General features: G+C 45.7%; 1 protein-coding gene across 5 annotated transcripts in view; it reads left to right on the top strand.

The window, feature by feature from the left end:
- Positions 1-22,323, top strand: part of AREL1 (apoptosis resistant E3 ubiquitin protein ligase 1) — a 56,784-nt gene extending 34,461 nt beyond the window's left edge. For all 5 annotated transcript variants that reach the window (XM_084791467.1, XM_084791466.1, XM_084791465.1 and 2 more), the window contains 16 exons: positions 1,305-1,542; positions 4,879-5,048; positions 5,238-5,418; positions 5,611-5,858; positions 7,531-7,608; positions 9,198-9,339; positions 9,419-9,540; positions 10,986-11,061; positions 11,488-11,597; positions 12,485-12,664; positions 13,094-13,219; positions 14,890-15,019; positions 15,099-15,157; positions 17,751-17,840; positions 18,246-18,421; positions 18,527-22,323. In XM_084791467.1, coding sequence (XP_084647593.1) covers positions 1,305-1,542; positions 4,879-5,048; positions 5,238-5,418; positions 5,611-5,858; positions 7,531-7,608; positions 9,198-9,339; positions 9,419-9,540; positions 10,986-11,061; positions 11,488-11,597; positions 12,485-12,664; positions 13,094-13,219; positions 14,890-15,019; positions 15,099-15,157; positions 17,751-17,840; positions 18,246-18,421; positions 18,527-18,629 — 2,229 coding nt within the window. In that variant the 3' untranslated portion in view covers positions 18,630-22,323. The remainder of the gene's footprint in view (positions 1-1,304; positions 1,543-4,878; positions 5,049-5,237; positions 5,419-5,610; positions 5,859-7,530; positions 7,609-9,197; positions 9,340-9,418; positions 9,541-10,985; positions 11,062-11,487; positions 11,598-12,484; positions 12,665-13,093; positions 13,220-14,889; positions 15,020-15,098; positions 15,158-17,750; positions 17,841-18,245; positions 18,422-18,526) is intronic.
- The last annotated feature ends 916 nt before the right edge of the window (positions 22,324-23,239 follow it).

The raw sequence follows: 23,239 nt of genomic DNA on the forward strand, positions 1-23,239 counted from the left end.
GGGAATTCAAAGCCATTCTAAGCTGTATGGGGACTCTGGTTCAAAACAAAACAAAATAACCCATCAAATATCTTTAGTCCCAGGAGCTAGAGGAAGGTAGAGTTCTGTGAGTTCTGGCCCAGCCTGGTCTACATAATAAATTCTAGGGCCAGGGCTATATTGTGTGACCTTGCCTTAAAAAAAGAGAAGGGGAGGGGGTGAGACAGGGAGAGGTAGGAGGGAGGGGGAGGGGGTGAGGGAAGGAAGGGTGAGAGGAGGTATAGATCAGGAATTAGTAAAATCTAACATGGAAGCCCAAGCAAGCCCATGTTCTATTTCTGTAAATGCCTCCTCCTCCTCCTGCTCCTCCTCCTGCCTCCTCCTCCTCCTGCCTCCTCCTCTTTGATTGCTGTTATTTGAGACAGGGTCTCTCTATGTAGTTCTGGCTATCCTATAAGTTGCTATATAGACCAGGCTGGCTTCTTTTTTTCTTTTTAAGATTTATTTATTTATTATTATGTATGCAGTACTCTGCCTGCATGTACACCTACAGCCAGAGGAGGGCATCAGATCACATTATAGATGGTTGTGAGCCACCATGTGGTTGCTGGGAATTGAACTCATGACCTTTGGAAGAGCAGTCAGTGCTCTTAACCGCTAAGCCATCTCTCCCAGGCTGGCTTCTTACCCATAGAGATCCACCTGCTCCTGACTCTCAAGGGCTGCCTGGCATTGTAAATGCCCTTTAATTGGAACACAGCCACATTCATTTGTCCTTCCCCCACTTTCTCATTTGCATAACTAGGATAGTTGTGTATGGTCCGCACAGCCACACTTACTCTCCCGCACTTTACAAAGGAACTTTGTACCCATGCAGCAACTTCCCACTGGGTAGTGTTAAGTTTGGTGTGTGAGTCTGAACCCCTCCACCTTTGCCTGGTGTTACTCTTCTCCTCAGTGCCAGTGCTAGATGCTGTGCTGCTGGCTAACTGCCTGCACATTTAGGTTAGCATAATAGTGCTGGGGACCCTGGGGAGGTGGCATTTACTGTTCAGTAACCTCAAGTTCAAATTGACTTTGTGTTGTATGCTGCCCTGGCCTCTGCACAGGCAAAGAACTTGTCCATAGTTTAATGGCTTTCTTTGTCACATGTGTGAACTTGCCTCTCACTGTGTTCCTAAGAGCAGAACTGAAAGGAGCAGCCAGGCCCTAGGGTTTACCAGCGTGGCCTTGGCCCACTGCTTCCCCTGCCCAGAGCCTTGTCACATGGGCAGTGGTTCTCTCTGTTTTACTAATAAGTGCCTGCCCCTCTCTCGCTGTTGCAGCTGTTCTATAAGAATGGACAGCCTTTCCCCGCACATCGGCCTGTGGGACTGCGCGTTCACATCTCTCACGTCGAACTAGCAGTGGAAATTCCAGTGACCCAGGAAGTCCTCCAGGAGCCAAATTCCAATGTGGTAAAGGTGGCCTTCACTGTGCGCAAGGCTGGGCGCTACGAGATTACTGTGAAGCTCGGTGGATTAAACGTGGCCTACAGTCCTTACTATAAAATTTTTCAGCCTGGTAGGTTCTTGGTTCGTTCTTTGTTTCTCCCTTTACTCCACCGTCCCTTCCCTGTGCTTTCTTCTCTTTTCTGGTCAGGCGTGGTGGGATCCCTGGCCTCATGCTAAGCATGTGCCCTTTAAAAAAAATAACACATTGAGATTTTGTTCACACGCCACATGTATCAATTTAAAGTGTAGCAGAGTTTAAAATCCATTGCTCAGCAGATACCACCACAGTCAGTTTTAGAGGAGTTTCGTCACGCCATCAAGAGACCCCAGACCCATTAGCAACTCTGTTGACCAATCTCCAGCTACAGCCGCTAGTCTGTTGCTGCCGTGGAGTTGCCGTCTCTGCACAGTTGTCAGTTCTGTCTCTAGTCATGAGGGATGAGGCCTTTGTAGGCTCTTGTTTGACTTAATGCTGTTCAGGCATCATTATGCATCATGTTTAGTCCTCCTGTTCTTTTACTTGCCAGATAATGTGCCTTGTATTGTTTGTCTTTTTGTAACTTGTGGACATCTGGGTTGTTGCTTCCTGTGTTACCTCTTGACTAACAAGGGTAAAACTACTGTAAACATTTGTACAGGTTGTCTGTCTGTCTGTGTGTGTATGTATGTATGTATGTATGTATGTATGTATGTATGTATCTATCTATCTATCTATCTATCTATCTATCTATCTATCTATCTATCGCCTGGGAGCATATCCAGGCCACAGTGTGCATGTGGAGGTCAAAGGACAACTTGGGGAGTCAGTTCTTTCCTTCTGTCATATGGGTTCTGGGGTCACACTTGGGTCAGTGGGCTTGGAGGCAATGTTTTCTTTTCAAATAAGAAAAGTTGTATTACTTTTGTGGTCTTTCCGGCATCTGCATATGGGTCTCTGTGTGGGCATGTGTTTGTATTTCTCCAGGAATAGAATTGCTGAGTAATCAGTCTGACCGCCTCTTAAGGGCCAAGAATACCAGAATAGAAAGGAGATACATTTTTCTGAAAAATTTAAAAAGATTTTTCAAGTAAAAGTACCTTGGCCTAAATCCACTGGTACCATCATTATGTATTTTCCTTCATACTAAAGAACATTGATCCATAATTCATGCCTTTTCCCCTTTGTGCCTTTGTGTCAGGTGACAAATGCTCACTGACATTGAGGTCTAAACTGCAACTTCTGGCTCTTGGTTCTATAACATCGGTGTTTAGTGTTCTGAGGTTTTATCCCAGGTGGACTGCTGCAGCTGGGCAAAGGGAGGGTGCATCTCCTCCTCCAAGGAACCCTGGAGGAACCAAAACTCAACCCATTCCTCCTTCAGGTTGAATCTGGTGGCCAGGACCTTTCTAGCCTCAGGTCAGGGTAGGGCTCCATCTTGGAAGTATTTTTCCTGCTCCCAAAGCTGCCCGCAATTGTACTGCTGGTCAAGGGGACCCAGGGTATAGGAGGACAGGGACCATGGAGATGCTTCCATCTTGTCTATTGCTCACTTCAGGTGTTTTTGTATACTTTTTAATTAGAAATTTTTGGGTTTTCACTGTTATGGTTTGAGAGCCTCTTCATATAAATTCTATGTACTAGTCCCTTGTCTGACTTTTTTCTTTCTCATCCTAATAGGATCTTCCATGGTGTAAAAACATTTTTTCCTTTCATGATCATGCTTTTGATGTGTAAGATCTCTGGCTAGTTTCAGATCGTAAAGGTTTTTCTCCACTGGTTTTTCTAAAAGTTGTATTGCTTCACATTTTATGTTAAAGCCATGCTCCATTTGTAGTTAATTTTTGTATGTGAGACTTGTGTCAAGGCTCTTTGATTTTTGTTCTCAAAGCTCTCCCGTTGCCCAAGGATGGTATGCTGAGAGGGCGTCTTTCCTTCATGGTTAGGGCTTTTGCAGCGTGGTCAAATATCAGCTGTGTGTGTTGGCCTCTCTGGAGTTCTGTACTGCAACTTTGGTTGATGTGTTTGCCCCTAGCCAGTACAGCACCTTGACTGCTATTTGTCATGTCATGGGCCCTGGCTCTTTTCCATTTATTCTTCTTTTTCAAAATTGCTTTAGCTAATTCCAGTTCATTTTCTTTGTATAAAGATTTTGGTGTGATGTTTAATTCTATCAGCATTTTCCTAAGATCTTAGTAAGAATTGTATTAAACTTTTATTTCTTTTTTATTTTATTTACTTATTCATTTTGTATACAGTGCTCTGCCTGTATACATCTGCAGGCCAGAAAGAGGGCACTAGATCTCATTATATATAGATGGTTGTGATCCACCATGTGGTTGCTGGGAATTAAACTCAGGACGTCTGGAGGAGCAGTCAGTGCTCTTAACCTCTGAACACTGTTTTTCAATGTAGGCCAGTTGGCACTTCCTCTGTGTTGAATCTTCTTATTTGCAAGCGTGATATGTTTTATGTATTTGAATGTCCTCACACCCATGCACAAGGAACTGTACTAATTACACTCAGTGAGTTAAAAAAGGAGGACATAAGTTGGGATGGACATGTGGTAGTGATGGGTAAGCATGGGTCAGGTGGGCATGGATGGATATGGTCAAAATATATTGTATACATGGATGAAATTCTTAAAGAATAAATTCTATATTTTTAAAACCAATTTTTCTTTGTTCACAGCATTAATAGTGCTCAACATACAGGTCTTATGTATTTTCTTAGATTTGTACCTTTTTGATACACTATAGTTTTGGTTTTGTCATTTTTAGTGTTTTTTTAAAAATTTATTATTTGTGTGTGTGTGTATGTGTGTGTGTGTGTGTGTGTGTGTGTGTGTACATTCAAATCACAGGTGTATACATAGAGATTAGAGGACCTTTGTGAGATTTTCTCTGTTTCTACCTTTCATGTGCTCTGGGAATCAACTTAGGTCACCATGTGTGTACAGCATGCACTTTACTTGCTGAGCTTTCTCACTGCCTTTGGCCTTTTGTTTTGTTTTGTTTTTTGTTGCTGTGTATTTTGTTTTTATTATTTTGGGGGGATTGTTTTGTTTTTTTAGACACGGTTTTTTTATGTAGTCCCAGCTGTCCTGGAACTTGATATGTAGACCAGGCTGGCCTTGAACTCATGGCAATGAGCCTGCTTCTGCCCCTCGGGTGCTAGTAAAGGTGTGTGCCACCATGCCTGGCTTCAGCACTCACTTTACAGTCTACCTCAAAGGTTCCCTGAGAGATTGTAGCACTGTCTTTGTGTTTTCCCAGTTCTGTGTCTTTCAGATGCTTTTCTCATTTTGTGTGGTACAAAAAGAGGGTAAAAATAACAAGGAAAACAAAAACACTCCTCAAAGCAACAAAACCAAGTCTCCAGAGTTCATGTCTGTGACTCTGTTTCTTTTCTTGGGTTTCATTGTTTCAGGAATGGTGGTTCCTTCCAAAACCAAAATTGTGTGCCATTTTTCTACTCTCGTGTTGACCTGTGGGCAGCCGCACACTCTGCAAATAGTGCCCCGGGATGAGTATGACAACCCAACCAGCAACTCCACGTCCCTGCGAGATGAGCACAACTACAGCCTGTCCATTCATGAGGCAAGCGCCTTCCACTCCGTGCTTGTCCAAGGAAGTCAGGCTCCCTCCTCTGTTACCTCACCCCCAGCTCTTCTCCCTGACGCCTGAGCCCTCTAGTCTTTGTCTGATAGTGCCTGTCCCATTAGGAAGTGTAAGGCTCTTGGTGAAGCAGAAAGTGATACATGTGACGTCACGCTTTGCTTCCTGTAGCTTGGTCCTGAAGAAGAAGAGAATAATGAAGTCTCATTTGAGAAGTCAGTGACGTCCAACAGGCAGACATGTCAGGTGTTCTTGCGGCTCACCCTGCGTTCTCGAGGTTGCTTCCATGCCTGCATTTCATACCAGAATCAACCCATCAATAATGGCGAATTTGACATTATTGTCCTGAGTGGTGAGTTGAAAGCTGTGATGTGGTCTTTGCCCAGCCATTTCCTCCTCGTATGTCTGTTCTCCAACCCACCGCACAAACATTTGATATGCCAGCCATATTTACCTTACTGCCCTGTAGTTCAGTAAGTGCCCATCAGTAGGTAAGTGTGCCCTCCCCTGATCCCTGTCTCAAACCTTACTCCTTGTACTTCAGAGACTGAGAGGAACATCGTTGAGCGCAACGTGTCCACCTCAGGAGTGAGCATTTACTTTGAGGCTTACCTTTATAATGCTAACAACTGTGCCAGCACCCCTTGGCATCTCCCTCCCATGCACATGAGCTCTTCTCAGCGCCGGCCCTCCACTGCTATCGAGGAGGACGATGAAGACTCACCCTCGGAGTGCCACACCCCTGAGAAGGTGAAGAAACCGAAGAAGGTGTACTGCTATGTGTCACCAAAGGTTAGAGCTTCTATTCTTGCCTTCAAGTCAGCCACCTGAGTCTGGCTATAACTGGCATTCAGTGGCAGAAACCATAAAGTGACATTAGGGCACGGTCATCTCCATGTAAGGTTTCTGGGACACTAAGAGAAATTTCCTGGGTGGGACAGAAGGTCGCCACCTCTGCTGCTGCAGTGGTTTGCTTTGTCTCCGCCGTGGCCTCTGTGTCTCTTGGCACTGTCGAGTGCCTGAACATTCACCCGCCTTGTGAATGCTGGGGAAGATTTCCTGAGGAGTAGCTCGCAGAATGGTACAGAGGGCTGCTTCTGACCACTAAGAAGTCCTCATGAGGATAAGAGTCACTATTGGTCCCTTGTGCTGTTTTGAAACCATTTGATTTTCCATTCTGTAAAAATGTGAAATCACATTAAGTGGTTGTCAATACCAGGCTTCAAGATTGTAATGAAGAAATTCTGGCAGAGGCAGGAAGGTGAACTTCCCAAACCCTGAGCTCAGACATGATTCTTAGGGCTGTTCTTTTGACTGCGTTTTCTTCTTCCAGTCCGCACACAAATGAGACTATTGGAGTAGCCTATCACATCCTTTAATCTCCAAGACTGGCTTCCAATTCCCTTGTCCTTTTAATGTTCTTCTTCTGCGGGCCATACTTACTTACAGATCTAGCCTTCCTGTGGAGTAGAGTGATGGCAGTGAGGTCGTAAGTGGGCTGAAAAATGCAGAGGGTCTGCACTGAATTAAAACTGGCAAACTGTTTTCTCTTTTTGGTACTGTTGGAAGTTTTCTTTAATGAAAACAAGTCTTTAAATCAGAGGGGAAATGTAGAGGCCAGGGATGTAGCTCAGTGGTAGAACATGCCTAGAGCATGTGAGGGGCTGGGGGATGTAGCTCAGCGGCAGATCATGTCTAGAGCATGTGAGGGGCAGTCTAAACACTGAAAAAAGAAAATGTATGACACAGATTCGCATAACAGATTTCAAAACAGACCAATCCTGCATTATCGTCCCCTCCTTTATAAACGGCATAAGAAGAGCCTTCCTTGACCTCATGGTAAGGAATTGAGAAAAGCTTTCGTGTGTGAGGTCTCACTGAGCTTCCCACCAGCCTGCTCACACAGGAATACATGTGTCTTCTTCCTGTCTGGCCATCCATGCCAAGTCCTTAGTACATTCAAATAGGAGGAAAGGCAGGGTTGGTGGCTCACTCCCATAGTCTCCACACTCAGGAAGCTGAAGCAAGATCACTGTGACATCAAGGACAGCCTGGGCTGCCTAGTGAGCCCCAGGAAAGCCTGTCTCAGACCAACCCGGCAGTATATCCAGTAGGCAGGGAGCAATGGGGATGGCTGCTCTTGGCTCCTGTTTGTGGCCTCAGGGGTCACTGAGCAGCAGCAGGCAGCAGGGGTCCTGGTTGATGCAGGTGAAAGGTTTGTGCTCATGAAGAAAACGTCTAACTCCAGGCATTTCAGTGAGTCCCACTTGAGCATTGCGGTGATGACTTGACCTAGGAAATTGCCGCGTCACACAGTGGTTTTACTTTGCCTTCCACGGACATATTTTTTTTAGTACTGTCTAAACTATCCTTTTGTTACTATGAAAAACACAGAGAAGACTTCGGTGTTTGCATCGTAGCACCCAGACAGGGCACTCACTTCATTTCCTGTGTCGGTCCCCAGCAATTCTCAGTGAAGGAATTCTACCTGAAAATCATCCCCTGGCGCCTCTACACCTTCCGAGTGTGCCCTGGGACAAAAGTAAGTGAACTTCTGGTCTGCCTTGTGCTGAGCAGGCCTTGGCTTTGGGGTGGTCAGTCTTTTCTCTTTTTATTGAGGGCTTTCAGTGTGTTCCCTCTATGCACAGATTTCATTTCCAAACAAAGAAAAGGTTATCTCCTCATTAAATGTCACGAACGTCAAGCAGTGTGGTAATGAGACTGGATACTTTACCAGTGTCTTTTGTCTTCAGCAGCACTTTCAAAGGATGCTGGGTCCTGTGCCCACGCATGGTCCCCTGTGTGCTGAAGCTCATTTTATGAGCAGGAATGTTCTCGTGTATTAAAACATTTGGCTTTTTCAGTTTTACTGTGTTTTCAATTGCTCTGGACTAAATCTAAGCTTTAACTGGGTAAGTTGTTTATAAAGATCACGGTCTGCAGCAGTTGCTGCTTTGTGTGCCTTCGCTCATATTCCCCTTCTTGTGCTTTATGTTGGAAGGCCTGCAGTGTTGCCTGTGATCCTTACGTAAAGCAGTTTCTCTGACTCAAGTAACATCAGCAAAAACTTAAAAGGGCACTAGTAAGATGGTTCAGTGGATGAAAGTACTTGTCAATCAAACCTGACCACCTGAGTTGAATCCCAGAACCATGTAAAAAACCAAATGTTGGGGCTGGAGGGATGGCTTAGTGGTTAAGAGCACTGACTGTTCTTCCAGAGGAACCAGGTTCAAATCCTAGCACCCACATCGCAGCTTAACCTGTCTGTAACTCCATAGTCTGACACCCTTACACAGGCACACATGCAGGTAAAACACCAATGCATGTAAAATAAAAAGAACTAAGTGTTTTTTAAAAAGCCCAATGTGGTGGCACATGATTCCAGCGCTCGTGTGGCAGGATGGGAGGCACGGACAGGAGATCACGTGGAAGCTCAGGGGCCCAGTAGCCTGATGTAGTCATCAAAGCAGAACCAACTCTTAAAGGCTCTACGCAAATACATAGTATGGGCACAAACACTAAGAACAAGGACAAAAAGTCAAATAGAAAGCTATGAACTGAGCTCGGCTCAGTGGCGCAGGCCTGTAATCCTAGCGCCCAGGAGGCAGGGGCGGGCAGAGCTCTGTGCGTTTGAGACCAGCCTGGCCTACAAAGTGAGTTCAGGACAGCCAAGGCTTTGCAGAAAAACCTTGTCTTGAAAAGCAGAGAGAGAGGGAGAGAGAGGAGAGAAGTGGGCGCGCGGGGAGGGGGGGAAGAGGGAGAGAGGGGAGGGGAGAGAGAGAAGAAAACTATGAACTGTAGAACAGTGAGATAGGGCTGGGAAGATGGCTCAGCAGCTAAAGGTGCCAGCCAAGCCTAGTGACCAGAGTTCAATCTTCACCCAAATGGTGGGAAAAGAGAACTGAAGCCCACAAGCTGTCCTCTGACCTCCACATGCATGCTGTGTGCTCTCACATACACTCGTGCTAACTAAGTGTATACGATAAACACAAGACATACTCCTGGCAGGTACTTGTTTGGAAAAAACAGAATTGCCTTGTTTTCGTTGCTTGTGTAACAGAGTAGGCCTGTGAAAGGCTTTGCTGCAATTAAGGGTTTATAGATAACCACTTTCTAAATTGTCTTTCCTAGTTTTCGTACCTTGGCCCTGACCCCGTTCATAAGCTGCTCACGCTGGTGGTGGATGATGGCATTCAGCCTCCTGTGGAGCTAAGCTGCAAGGAGAGGAACATTCTAGCAGCCACTTTCATCCGTTCCCTGCACAAGAACATCGGTAAGGGTGGGGAAGGCAGTGGACCGTGGGGCTGTGGGGCCACTGAGACTAGGCCCTAACGAACCATGCTGCTCCTCAGGAGGCTCCGAGACCTTTCAAGACAAGGTGAACTTTTTCCAGCGAGAGCTTCGGCAGGTCCATATGAAGAGACCTCATTCCAAAGTCACCCTGAAGGTCAGCAGGCATGCCTTGTTGGAATCGGTAGGTACCGTTTCATCTTGATATGCTAAGGACTTCCTCAGGAGTTGCCTATATCCTGCAGTGCGTCCTTTCTTTTGTCTCTTCTTTTAATGAAACAGATCCCTCCCTTTAAGCATACTAGAAACTGTTTGTTCTTCTCGTTGTGTATACACTTATTATGCTGGGCCGGGGCCACTGTGAGAGGCCTGCAGCTGAGGGCAGAGTCCACACATCAGCCTTCTGGGCTGTGCCAATGGAGTGCCTGTGCAGTGTGCAGTGTCGAGAGCGGAAGTGCTGGTTGGAGAAGCAGTCTGTCAGAGCATCCCTTGGGGCAGGAGCTCTTGCTGGGTTAGAAGGAAGTAACTCTTGTCACTTGGGTGTGGTAGAAATGGAACACCTGATGAGTGTCTGTCTCCACCACACAGACACTGGCATGGGGCTAACATTCCCCAAGAGTGAGAAGGCTTGGTGCCTGTCCAGAAAGTGTCTGTGGTGCTTGGCTCTGGTTGGAGTGACTGGAAACCCCCTTTCTGAGCCACACTCTCCCCATGTGGCATGGCTCCCTGTGTGGCCTTGCTCGTGGTAGATAAAGACGTCTAGTGCATAGTCTGTACTTTACTGAAAATCAAAACTCCTTAGCTTTTCTTTATAGCTTTTTGCTTGAATCTTAAAAAAACAAGCCAAAACTTTTCTGTAAGAGGTTTTTCATTAATAAAAATGGAGTTTCTAAAAATAAAAATGAGAGGTTCTAAAAAAAAGAAACAATCTGAGCTTTCAAGTTCCAAATAGGATTGTTTCCTCTAGTGAGAAGTTGTCACAGTGTAGGCCAGGTTGACTTTGAACTTGCAGCCCTGATGTTTCCTGGGATCGTGGGGATTTGCTACTATGCTTAGATATTTTTTCTTATTTAACTTTTTATTGATTCTTTATGAATTTCACATCATGCGCCCCAGTCCCACTCCTTTCCCCATCGTACCCAGCCTCTTCCCTTGCAACTTCCTCCCACAAAAAAAGAAAAAGAAAAAGCAATCTCATTGTGGAAGCTGTAGTGCGTCCCACAGGATACCCTTCTGGCCATACTTCTTTACTTGCAAATGTCCATTGCAATGAGTCATTGGTCTCTTTCGAGGCCTCTGGTGTCATTTTGAACATGGTCTGACTACCTAGGCCCCATGGCACCAGTCAGAAATTATCTTGGGGGTGCTTAACCCACCTGGGCTGCATGGCACTGAGTTGGGGTCATCTTGGGTGTGGTCTGCCCCTATTTTTATTTCATATTGAAATTCTCCTGGAGATCTGTGTATTTGAAAATAAGGTCATATCACTGAAATTTACTTGTGTGTGTATGTCTCACTTCCGTGTAGTGGTTAGCTCAGTGGACAGCGGTGTTGCTCTTGAGGTTCATCTTTAAAAGGTTAGGGATGCCAGCCAGTGTTGTGACAGCTTTCTTCCTCTCTGCTTTCTAGTCTTTGAAGGCCACTCGGAACTTTTCCATCTCAGATTGGAGCAAGAACTTTGAAGTGGTTTTTCAGGATGAAGAAGGTGGGTCTTGAAGTTTCCTTTAATCGTTTTAACTCTCCTTTCTACTCCCACACTCTCCAAAAAAACCCAAACCAGCTTCCTCAACCTCCCCAAAAGACCTGGTCTCTGTGAGTCAGAAACCTGACTGGATGGCATGGTGGAGCATAGAGACAGGGGTGAACTCTTAGTGTTCACACCAGAAGGACAAAGTAGCCACTGTAGACCCAGGAGTGTCCGTCACCTGGGCTTCCTGACCTTCTGTGTCTCTGTGCTTCGTGACTGGAATGCCTTGGATTCTTCAGAAGGAAGTGGGATTTCAGAAGTGTTCACCATGTAGGTGAGCTGCAGTGAAGAAACAGAAGGGAGAATGCCAAGTGATAACTAAAGGAAAAGTAATAGGAGGTGGGGTAAGCCAGCATCACTTCTCATTTGTGTTATACTTTTCAGCTCTGGACTGGGGAGGGCCTCGCCGGGAATGGTTTGAGCTAATCTGCAAAGCACTGTTTGATACCACCAGTCAGCTCTTCACCCGGTTCAGCGACAACAACCAAGCTCTGGTGAGTCTGCGCCTTCCCCGTGGGGGGCGGGAAGTTAAACTCAGTAAATAGAGGTCACACAGCTGACCTGGGAGTCTGGGCAACTTGTGTTTTGCTCTTAACATGCTGATCATAATGAGCTAATCAAGTTCTTCCCTTTTATTTGGCTCTATGATCTCATCTGTAAAATAGGGAAAAGTAGCATTGGGCTAAGAGTGTTATATTGTAAGGCTACTTTACTCAAAATAATTAAGCTACTTTCTAAAGAAAAAAGCCTGAAGTTGATGTCTGTACTAGATCTTTGACTAGAAAGAGTAGAGTACCTGACTGAAAAACAGGCATCCGATCATCTGTACTTAAATCATCTAGGGACCACAGACTAATCAAAGGTACCTTAGTGGCCGTTATCCTCCAGTCACTTTACATTACTCAGTTGTCTGCACTGTGGTCCGTAAACTGAAATTTTTATTCCCTTGGTATGGGGTATGAGTCAGCTTTCGGTTCCTCTAATAAATGCCTAAGACAGTCAGCTTATAAAGAGAAAAGGTTACCTCACCACAGTTTTCAGAGGCTCCAGTCTGTAGTAACAGCCTCGTTGCTTTGGGGCTTGTGGTGAGGCAACACATCATAGTGCCAGAGTACGGCAAGATCGTTCACCTGAGGGCTGGGGCATGCAAGGAGAGCAAGAGACCAGGGCTTACCTCAGTAACCTGAGCCCTACCGATGGTGCTCTGGGCTGGGGACCAAGTTTTAAATATACGCACCTTTGGGGAACATTCCAGGTCCAAATTGTAGTACATAAAATTGGGAGTCTTTCTAGAAGTAGCTAGAATGGATGAAAAATGGACAAAGGCCATTCTGGTTTTTTTGTTTGTTTGTTTGTTTTGTTTCGTTTTTTCCTTTGACAGGTGCATCCTAACCCTAACCGCCCGGCTCACCTGCGCTTGAAGATGTACGAGTTTGCAGGCCGCCTGGTAGGCAAGTGTTTGTATGAGTCTTCGTTAGGAGGAGCTTACAAGCAACTGGTCCGTGCCCGTTTTACTCGGTCTTTCCTGGCCCAAATCATAGGACTCCGTATGCATTACAAGGTAACATCTTAGGTGTGCATTTCGACTAAACAGTCTGGCCATTGACTCTGGAATCTTTTCACATGAGCTGATTTTCTAAAACTTTTTCCCTTTTATTTATTTATTCATTCATCTATCTATCTATATCTACCTACCTACCTACCTATTCATTTATTTAAAGATTTACTTCTATTCTGCATATATGTGTTTTGCCTACATGTATATACCTGCACCAGATGCATCCTTGGTGCCCACAAGTCAGAACAAGGCACCGGATTCCCTGGAGCTGGAGTTACAGATGCTTGTGAGCCTCCATGTGGGTGCTGGGAATAAAACCCAGGTCCTCTGGAAGAGCAGCTAGTGTTGTTAACCTCTGAGCCATCTCTCTAGTTAAAATTTCTTCACGGCAAAAGAGTGTTGATGTACTTCTGTGTCTTCCTGTCTCCTCAGTACTTTGAAACAGATGACCCAGAATTCTATAAGTCCAAAGTGTGCTTTATCCTCAACAATGACATGAGTGAGATGGAGCTGGTCTTTGCAGAAGAGAAATACAACAAATCAGGTCAACTGGATAAGGTGAGAAAGAGGAGCAGGATGCATGGTCCCTACTGGCCTCAGGCCCCTTTACAGCAGTTTCAGTAGGACTTTATCTGCAGTGAAAACTCTACAAAGAATGAGTGATAGCAAAGTGCTATTGCATAGGCTGCTTTGGGAGGGACTGCTGTGTCACCGATCTGCAGTTTATGCAGGTACCTGATTCCTAGTGCAACACGATGCCTATACACATTAAACACCCCTACCTGTAATCCCAGCACTCGGGAGGCAGAGGCAGGCTGATTGCTGTGAGTTCGAGGCCAGCCTGGTCTACAAAGCGAGCCCAGGACAGCCAAGGCTACACAGAGAAATCCTGTCTTGAAAAGATGATAATAATAATAATAATAATAATAATAATAATAATAATACCTCATTAAGTTAGATACTGCCACTGTAAAGCTAGTTAACAGTACATAATTAAAAGGAAAGTAGCAATGACTGAAAAAAACATGGCAGCTGGGTGCAGTGCCCAGAGGCAGGCAGACCTCTGGGTTTGAGGCCAGCCTGGTCTACACAGACCCTATCTCAAAAGAACAAAACTAAACACTACTGAAAACAATAGGAATGCCAGTTTATGTCTTTGTACTTGTGAGGTCTGTATGTCGCTTCCAGAGCTGGCATAACAAAGCAGCTAGTGAACAGAATGCTGGGTTACAGTGCGTGGCCCTAGTGACAGTGCAGGTTGTTCACCAGCATGAACAAGGACTCACTCAGCAGAGTAAGACAGTAGAACTTCCCCCTATAATTGTGGATACTATATTACTGCTATAATTTGGGGTGGGTTTTTGTGTTTGTTTAGAATAAGCATTTCTAGCTGTGGCCAAAGAAATGTTACAAAGATTTATTGTTCACATTAATGCAATTAAATAAAATGTTGTTATTAGGACCTTAAAATCTGATCTTGTAGCTACTTGGGGGGCGGGGTTCACTTATGCAGACGACTCCGGTTTCCTTACACAGACTCTCCAGGGTAATTGGCTTAACTGCCTGGGTCTCCTCAAATGCCCTTTGGCCCTTGTTTACGGGGTGGGGGGGGTGGGGGGGGGTGGTGGGGGGGGGTGGTGTGTGTGCGTGTTTACTAATTCTGCTTGTGACTCAAGCTTGTTCAGCTTTTCTTTGCAGATAGACAAATTGAGGAAGAAGTAGTTAATAGATTAAACTTTTGTAGCCAGTTAGTATCAGGGCTGGAGTTTTTTGGATGGCCAGTCTCCAAATCTCAAGCCGTTGTTCCTTCCGTGTGGACTTGGGAGTTAGAAGAATGTGCGGCAACAACTGTTTTCAGCTTAGAATTTCAGAGCAATAAACGAGCTTCTTTGAGAAAAGGTCATCAGTGGTTTAGTTGTAGGAGATGGATTAACATCTTGCCAACAAGATCACAATGTCTTCCTTTGCCTCAGCAGCATGAGAGGGGACCTCACTTAGCTCCCACTTTGGAAACCCTACCTAGCAGAGGATGGAAGGAGAGGTGTGAGCCCTGGTGACTAGTGACAAGAGGGAAAAGCAAGTGTGTTAAAAAGCCAAAGGCAGATTAGAGACTTGAGGCTGACACTGAGGGAGCCCATCTACGCTGCTTGTAGAATGTTCCAGGCTGACACATCTTACAGATTCTACCCACAACCTCTCCTTGTCTTGTCTTCTGTCTCCTGTTGCAGATTGTAGAACTAATGACAGGTGGAGCTCAAACCCCAGTCACCAACACAAACAAAATCTTCTATTTAAACTTGCTAGCCCAGTATCGGCTGGCCAGTCAAGTGAAAGACGAGGTGGAACATTTCCTAAAAGGTGGGCTCCCGTCTCCTTGTGCTTATGATGTATATATCATAGTTGCCGGTCTGGCTTTAACTTGGATACTTTTTTTCAGGCTTGAATGAGTTGGTTCCTGAGAACCTTTTGGCTATTTTTGATGAGAATGAGCTTGAGGTAAGTGCTTAGGATTTGAGCCTAGGTTGCTTTTCATTTACTTGTGGGCGGGGCCACACAGGGTCTGTGTCACACACGTGGAGGTCTGGGGGCCACTTGGAGACTTCCTCCTTCCACCACAGGAGTTTCCAGATTGGACACACGTGGTCAGGCTCGGTTGGTAGCAAGTGCCTTTACCTTCTGAGCCATCACACCGGCCCCAAGGCTGCTGCTTTTCAGAGCATGCCTTTGGGATTCTGCTTGCTGTACCTTCTGTTAGAGGTGTGGCAGGAAGGCCTTTTTTTTTTCTCTTTTGGGTTGAGACAATTGAGACAGTCTTACTATGTAGATGGAAGTCTTTTTTTTTTTTAATGCAGGAGTTGAATTCACTTTTTAAATTTTGAAGTTTTATTTTGTGTATGAATCTTTTGCCTACGTGTATGTCTGTGTACCATGTGTGTGCTTGGTACCTGCAGAAGCCAGAAGAGGGTGTTGGATCCCCTGGAACTTGAGTTACAGACAGTTGTAAGCTGCCATGTCAATGCTGGGAATTGAACCTGGGTCCTCTAGAAGAGCAACAGTGAGCCATCTCTCCATCCCTGGATTAACTTTTGTAACTCTTCTATTCAGTGACCCTTTAATTCCCTTTTTAAAAAATAGAATGTTGAAAGTCAGAAAGTGGCAAATATTTATGAAGAGTGGCAGTTAATATTTATCCATCAACTATTACTGATATTAACTGACTTGTAAGGAGGATTGACATCATATATAGTCTTCATAATATCCTATGACATTTAAGAGGGTTATAGAATATATTTGTTTAAGTATCTGTGAACCATGAATTGAGATACCAGGGGAACAGCAACGAAGACGACAAAGTCCTTTATGGGCTATATGCTAGTGAAAGAAACCCCACAAGATGGTTTTATATTTAAAACCACATGTATGTTTACATGCCTATAGTATCACAGAACGTGTGTATGTATTTACATATCTATAGTAACTGTGTTAATAGTTCACATTTTGTATCAGCCAGAAGTTAGCTATAAAATGGTAAGTACCATTTTTGAAGTTAGCTAAGTCAATATCCTTATGAGTCAAGAATGAAACAGTTTGACCTCCCTTCCTACTCTCACAGATGGCCCGTACAGTCAATGCCACAACCTTGAACTTCCTGTAGCTCTTCTGGGGAGTTTGTTTCTGCAAATTGTTTCCTCCTAGACATCCTTCAACAGCACTTGGGAGGCAGAGGCAGGCAGATCTGAGTTCAAGGACAACCTGGTCGGCAGAGGGAGTTCAGGACAGCCAGGGCTACACAGAGAAACCCTGCCTTGAAAAGCAAAACCAGAACAACAAAAAAGAGCTCCATTTAAAAGTATAAGGAAAAAAAAAAACAAATGTCCGTGTCAGGTGATGCTGTGTACTTCTTGTTAGCTGAACTGTCATAGAGAACAGCCAAGGCCTTCTGTAATTTTATCACTTTTTGTGCCCTAAGATTAAAAAAAAAAAAGCCAAACAACAAATTCCCAGTTTGAAATTTCTAATAGACCTCTTACCTAGTGCTAGCTAATATTTTGGGGCAGTGGAGTGTTTTGTTTTAGTATGAGCATTGTAACAGCATATAAAAGTGAGTGGAAAGGAAAAGTTTAGCCTCTTACAGTTGTTCCTTAGCCTGCTCCTAGTTACTCATTAACTTGGCGTGGTCTTGAAGAAACCACAGCTTCAAGGCTTAATTTGGCCTTTATTGTCTCTTTATTAAGAGGTACCACATTCCTCATAGCTATTGGGTGGATACTCATAGTCTGCTAAGCAACATGCTGGATCTTGAACCAAATTAGGACATCTACAAGACGTTTAGGGCTCTCATGCCATTAATGTTCTCTCTCCTTTTTTTCAGTTTTCTCAGCGTACCTTTACTTTATCTGTTCACATGGAAGCAGAGCTGAAGGGAAGTAGTAAAAGTTCAGTCCACCAAAGGAGGATAGACCTGAGAGAAAACACTCATAAATCGGCTTTTCTCCTTGGCATTTCGTTGCAGTCTAGAACATATACTTGGTTCTTCTGTTTTTTTAATCTTGTGCTTTAATTACAAAGAACCCATAGCAGTTCTTAACTAGACACGTTTACCAGGAGAGCTTTGCAGCTACACAAGCGTACAGTCCAGCTTTCGAGGGTCTAAAGCAGTAGCTCTCGGGTACAGCTTCAAGCATATCTGTCTGGCTTTGTAATCAGGTCTGTGATACAGGCACATGTTTGCCACAGAGCATATTGTGTGTCATGATGCACTGGAGTTAGGGGACCACGTCTAGGAGTTTCTTACTCCCCTCCACTGTGGGTTGTAGGGATCCAACTCAGGTCCGCTTGCACAATAGTCACTTTTTTTTCCTGCTGAATTTTGTGTGTGTTTAAGCTGTGTGGGTTTTTTAACACTGACTTTTTTTTCTTTTCTTTTCTTTTTTAATACCACATTGGTTAGCAATCATTGTCCTATTGTAGTTCATTCTGGCACTGCAGTGGCACCTTCTGTCTTTCTCCTGGGGTTGCTTTTATTCTGCATTCCCAGGGCAATAGGTAACTGACTAAGTAGTGTGCCTTTGTCCTTCTGTGTGTCTAGCTGCTGATGTGTGGAACTGGAGACATCAGTGTGTCTGACTTCAAAGCCCATGCTGTTGTGGTTGGCGGATCCTGGCATTTCAGAGAAAAGGTACCAGGCTTAATAATAGGGTTTGGCATCATCTTATGTGGAATGGTTTTAGAAGAAAAAAGTAGAAGCGTCAAAGAGGTGGACATGTTGACTGGCAAAAAGATGATACATGTGGGGAAAACAGGTGGTTATCCAAGCTGAAAGGAGCTCAGGTCCCTAAAGACTGTTACCTTGACTACCACTGGGGCAGAAAGTGGAAAACAAGTAAGCAGAGCCAAGCCCTCAGTTGGTGGTTATTACCCTTCTGAGCCTGGGATGATATGAACTCTTGGAGAGGTTTTTATTCGTGCCATTAGAACTGCAAATGGGAGCATATGCCTTCTCAGAGTACCCTGCTCCTTCCTTATGGATCACATCTTAGGCTGCACACCATGTGTGACTATAGCCCTGTTGTTTTCCTGCCAGGTCATGAGGTGGTTTTGGACTGTGGTTTCTAGTCTGACCCAGGAGGAATTGGCTCGGCTACTTCAGTTCACAACAGGTTCCTCTCAGCTCCCACCTGGAGGCTTTGCTGCCCTCTGTCCCTCATTTCAGATTATTGCTGCTCCGACCCACAGCACGCTTCCTACTGCACACACATGGTAGGTGTCTGGCTGCCCAAAGCATCCCTGTGGGAGATCCTCTTTCCAGCCCTTGGCCACGTTTCTTGCAGTATGAATTAATCATTTTCCTCTTTGTTTTTCCAGTTTTAACCAACTGTGCCTCCCTACATATGACTCATATGAAGAGGTGCACAGGATGCTACAGTTGGCCATCAGCGAGGGTTGCGAGGGCTTTGGCATGCTCTGACCACTCCTCTGTCACCTGCTTGGCTCCCATGCTCTCTAAAGCATCTGGACACATGTTAACAAGCGTAACCACTGACCTTAGCACATGTAACCATTAGCCAGAAGAGACTGCATGCTCCCGTTGTCTGGAGTGTTCTGTCATCTATGAGCATTGTTCTTACCTCACCCTCTCTGTGTCCACATTTACCACAGGCCTTGGGCACGTGGTACCTATCTGAGCTCTATTCAGTCATGAGGAGAGGACCGTGCTGCTGCCATTTCATTTGGTCCTTTGAGAATCTCTGTGGCTAAATCTGCCTCAGTGACTTGGAGAGATGGATGACACAGAGGACTCGGTTCTGTTGGAAAGCTGGCACGCTGAGACCCTTAAGCCATGCCTTGTTCCAGCACACTCTGCTCCTTGGAAATACCCTCCTTGATCTCACTACTTGACCAGACTGGCACATGATCCTTTCTCCTGGGCTGCCCATCACCTCTTCTCATCAGTAGCCAGGAGAAGCACAGATAGACAGTGGCTCACGCCCGCCATCTGATTTGTCCTCCCACATAAGGGCAGGCACAGGCCATGGCACTGGGTTTGTTCGGATGGGGACCGTAGTACAAAAGGATCACTCTGTGGTGACAGAACTGGAAAAGACACTCCCTGCGGGCATTCTTGAAGATGATCACTAGTCTGTAAGGAGTTTGCTAAGCTTCCTCTTGAATTTGAGCCAGTGAGAAGGCTGTGAGGGACGGCTGTGCTGGAGCCTCCGTGCTGGCAGGGCTCTTGTGGGGAAGGGCCATGTCCAGGCATGTGGATGGCTTGAAGACTACTGATGTGCTTCTCTGAGCTTGTTCTTTGCACTGAAGACGACTTTGCCTGACCTCCAACTCACGTAGTCCCTTAAGTGCTGTCCTTAGTGTTCTGCTGGAGGAGTTTGGGGAGCAAAGGACTGGGGCATTGAACATAGCTTGCCAGCTCTCTTGGGTGGTGGCCTCTAGCAGCGCTGAGGCAGAGGGCCTGTGGTCACAGGTCCTGGGTCAGGCCGTTGGGAACAGGCGTGATGGAGGTCCAGCAGCACTCAGTACCTAGCAATTCCGGGTACTTGGTTTCACCACTTACCAGGAAGGGGGGGAACCAAGGAGGGAGGAATCTGTGTGGACTTCAGCGTTAATGGAGATGAAAGAGAACTTGTCAGCCTCTCAGAAAATGATTAACATCTTTTCATTAGTGTTTGAATGAAAACAGCATTAAGGTTCAAGGTCACATGGACTTTGCAATTTCTGTCTTTAGTAAGGCTTTGCTACAAGCCACTAATTTCTGATGGGATACTCACTCAGAATATTACAAGCCATCTTCAATGCCAAAACCAGCAAGTACACAGAATCCCAAGACAAGGCAGTTCCTGTGACAGTGCCTTGGCCTCGTGGAAGCATGTCTGAGCCCTCCTGTTCCCAGGGATCATGAGAAACAAGCCCTCCTGAGCTGCTAGACTTCCTGCCTGACCTCCTTTGCAGTCATCATCTGTCCTTTCTTGGCATGGGTGCTGACCTCACTTATCCTTGGGGTTTGGGACCTGGCACCAGGGTCTCTTCACCCCAGGCTCCTCCATGCCACATGGTCACTGCTCTCCTCAGGGACCAGGACAAGGTGCTGCTGCTTGCCCACACTTTCCCTTGGAACATGTACAAGATGGTTTAGCTGTAACCCTGCTGCCTGTGAGGCCTCCATTGGGGCTCACAGCTGGGGTACATGGCTGGCTTGGCCGTGTGGGGCAGTTCTTCCTCCTGGGTTCTGCAGTCCCACCTCCAGCACCCCTCTAGAGACTACACAGAGGGAGACAGCTTAGAGTCTTGGCTAGACCTGTCATTTTAAGCTCTAGTCATCGCACTTTTCAGAGTCTCCTAGGCACTGCTGCAGCCCAGCTGGGGCAGCTAATACCCCATGGTGGTCTTTAGGTACCAGAGTCTTTAACAGAAACCCTTAGTACTGTGTGGGTTTCTATTCTTCCAGTTCTCTAACTATCTGGAGACATTTTTGCTCTTTTTTGCATTTCCTTTTACTTTTTTTTTTCTAATACTGCTTTCATACTAGCCAATGTGTGGAAGAGACTCAGTATAGTGTATTGGAGAGATAAAAAGATGCAGTATTTCTTGGGAAATTTTCTATTCCTGTTCTTCTGTTTATGCTTTGTGACATAGGCACTCGGGAGGCCAGCTGCCCTCCTGGCTTTTGGCTTTTCCGTGTCCTTGAAGGAGACCAACCAGTCATGAGATGAACACCAAGGAGAGTGTCGGCACGGTTCTAAAAACTTGGCAGAGACTGAGTTCTGCTGCACATTGTCAGGCCAGGGCTGGGCGCCTGCAGCTGGAGATGTAAATATTTTGTACAGTAAATAAAATGCCTACAAGAATCAAGAGCTAAGTGACTGAGTCGGGGTGGGGGCAGGACTTAAATGGAAGATGGGAAGAAAAGTGTTTAGAGATGCTTTACATGTTCCTGGGAGCAGGGAGCAGTGTGCCCGGGATAGTGTGCACTTGGGGCCCTGGCTTGTCTCCAGTACCTCAGAGCCAGGCAGGGCCGCACTACTAGCTGTAGATAGCAATCCAGTGAGAAACTGTTGGTGCTCAGAGCTGAGAGAAAACCAGTTTGATATGAGCAAAGGGTGTCTATAATTAAGAATTTATTATAGATAAATCTTTAAGCATTAATTTGTTGTTTTCTACATCAGAAAGTCAGTAGAGAAATTTTCTAAATGAGAAGTGAAAGGAGGGGGCTGGGGAGATGGTTCAGCAGTGAGGGGTGCTTGCTGCTCTGCCAGGACCTGCCACTTATAACTGCCTGTAACTCCAGGGGGACTCGGGACCCAGGGTGTCCACAGGACCTGCCACTTATAACTGCCTGTAACTCCAGGGGGACTCGGGACCCAGGGTGTCCACAGGCATCTGCACAAACAAGACACACATGAACCCACACAGGAACATACATTACAAAAAAAAAAGTTAAGAGTTGAAGGGAGGTGGAGGTGCATGCCTGTGGTCCAGCTGCTTGGGTGGCTGAGCTACGAGGATCACTTTAGCCCAGGAGTTTGAGAACAGCTGAGTAACAGAGCAAGACCTTACCTCATAAAGCAAAAACCCTTTCAGTATCAAACAGCAGCAAAGCCCCAAACAAAACAATAAAAGAGAAAGTACATGGGGGGGGGGGCAAGGGGGAAAGGAGCCACTCCCCCCTCCTGAGGTAAGCACTGTTAGCACTTTGGCAGCCTTCCAGTTTTTATACATTTCCTGTTTAGTTGCCACCACACTGTTCCCTTGGTTGCACCCTCACAGTTGGGTTTTAAAGTCCTCTGAGACCATTTTGGCCCCTGAGAATGTAGTCCAGATTATCAGTGCTGAGCCTGATTAACCACATGTTATGCAGCTGCCACGGGTACTCCTGGGCATTTCTGACCTGCCTGTGGCTCCCTGTGATAGTCAGTAGGACACTGTTAAATACCATGTAAGTATGGTGAGTTCTCCCAAAGTTGTGCACTGGGCTAGTATTTCAGACTCTTGGGAGTAAATCTCTGCCCCCGCCCACCCAGCTTTTTTTTTTCCCTCTCTTTTTTTGAAACAGTCTCTGTCGTCCAGCCCAGGCTGGCTGAGAACTCCAATTCTTCTCTGCGTCCTGAATCCTAGGATTAAAGGCATGGTCCACCATCTTTGCTCCAGAACTATATCAGAAGATGAGTCTGTCTGTTTTCCAGAAGCCAAACGACATTTTTTATCTGTCTCTTGAAGATTGGTTTAGACAGAGGACCCAGGCACTGGGCCACCAGGGTGTCCTACCTGCCTCACATTTACTTGGTGCTGGGTGTGACAGTCGGTCACTTTATACCTTGGTTTATCTGCTAGTCACTGTGATTCTGTGGTTAATGGGGAGAAGGCCCTGCTCCAGGGAGAGGGTTGCTAAGAGGTGCGGCAAGTCGTGGCTTTAAAATCTGCATGGAAAAGCCAGGTATGGTGGCGCACACGTTTAATGCCAGCATTCATGGAGGCAGAGGCAGGCGGATCTCTGAGTTCGAGGCCAGCCTGGTTTACAAAGCAAGTTCAGGACAGCCAAGGCCACACAGAGAAACCCTGTTTCAGGGAGAGAAAAAAAATCTACATGGAGAAAGTTTTGTAGAATTGTGAGCTAATAACCTGGGAAAAGAGACAGCCAAGTTTCAAATGAGCCCTGCTTAACGCAAGACACACTTGAGGATGTAACTGAGGGGAGCAGGTCCTAAGATTATTTTTGTCTCTACATTGGTGGAAATCCTTAGTCACATGCAAATGGGATTATTACAATGAGGTCAGACACAGTTCTCTGATGTTTATCTGTTACTGTGTCTGCAAAGGAAGACTCATTTGAATAAACCTTTTGTCTATACTTTCTTTATATGAAGCAGCACACATTGGTAAAGGCCACATTTCTGGGGCACACTTTGCTGAAAAGCATGCGATTTCAAGAGTGCCAGAATAAAGGAAACACTCCCTCCCCCGACACCAGTAACACCGTGGTTCTATTGAAGCGATAATCACGGTCAGTATCTCTGTGGTGAGAAGTTCCTGTACCTCTCTAGGATGAGGTCATCTCAACAAACCCCC

This window comes from Acomys minous (assembly GCF_964271855.1).
Source record: "Acomys minous genome assembly, chromosome: 8".
NCBI lineage: Eukaryota > Metazoa > Chordata > Mammalia > Rodentia > Muridae > Acomys > Acomys minous.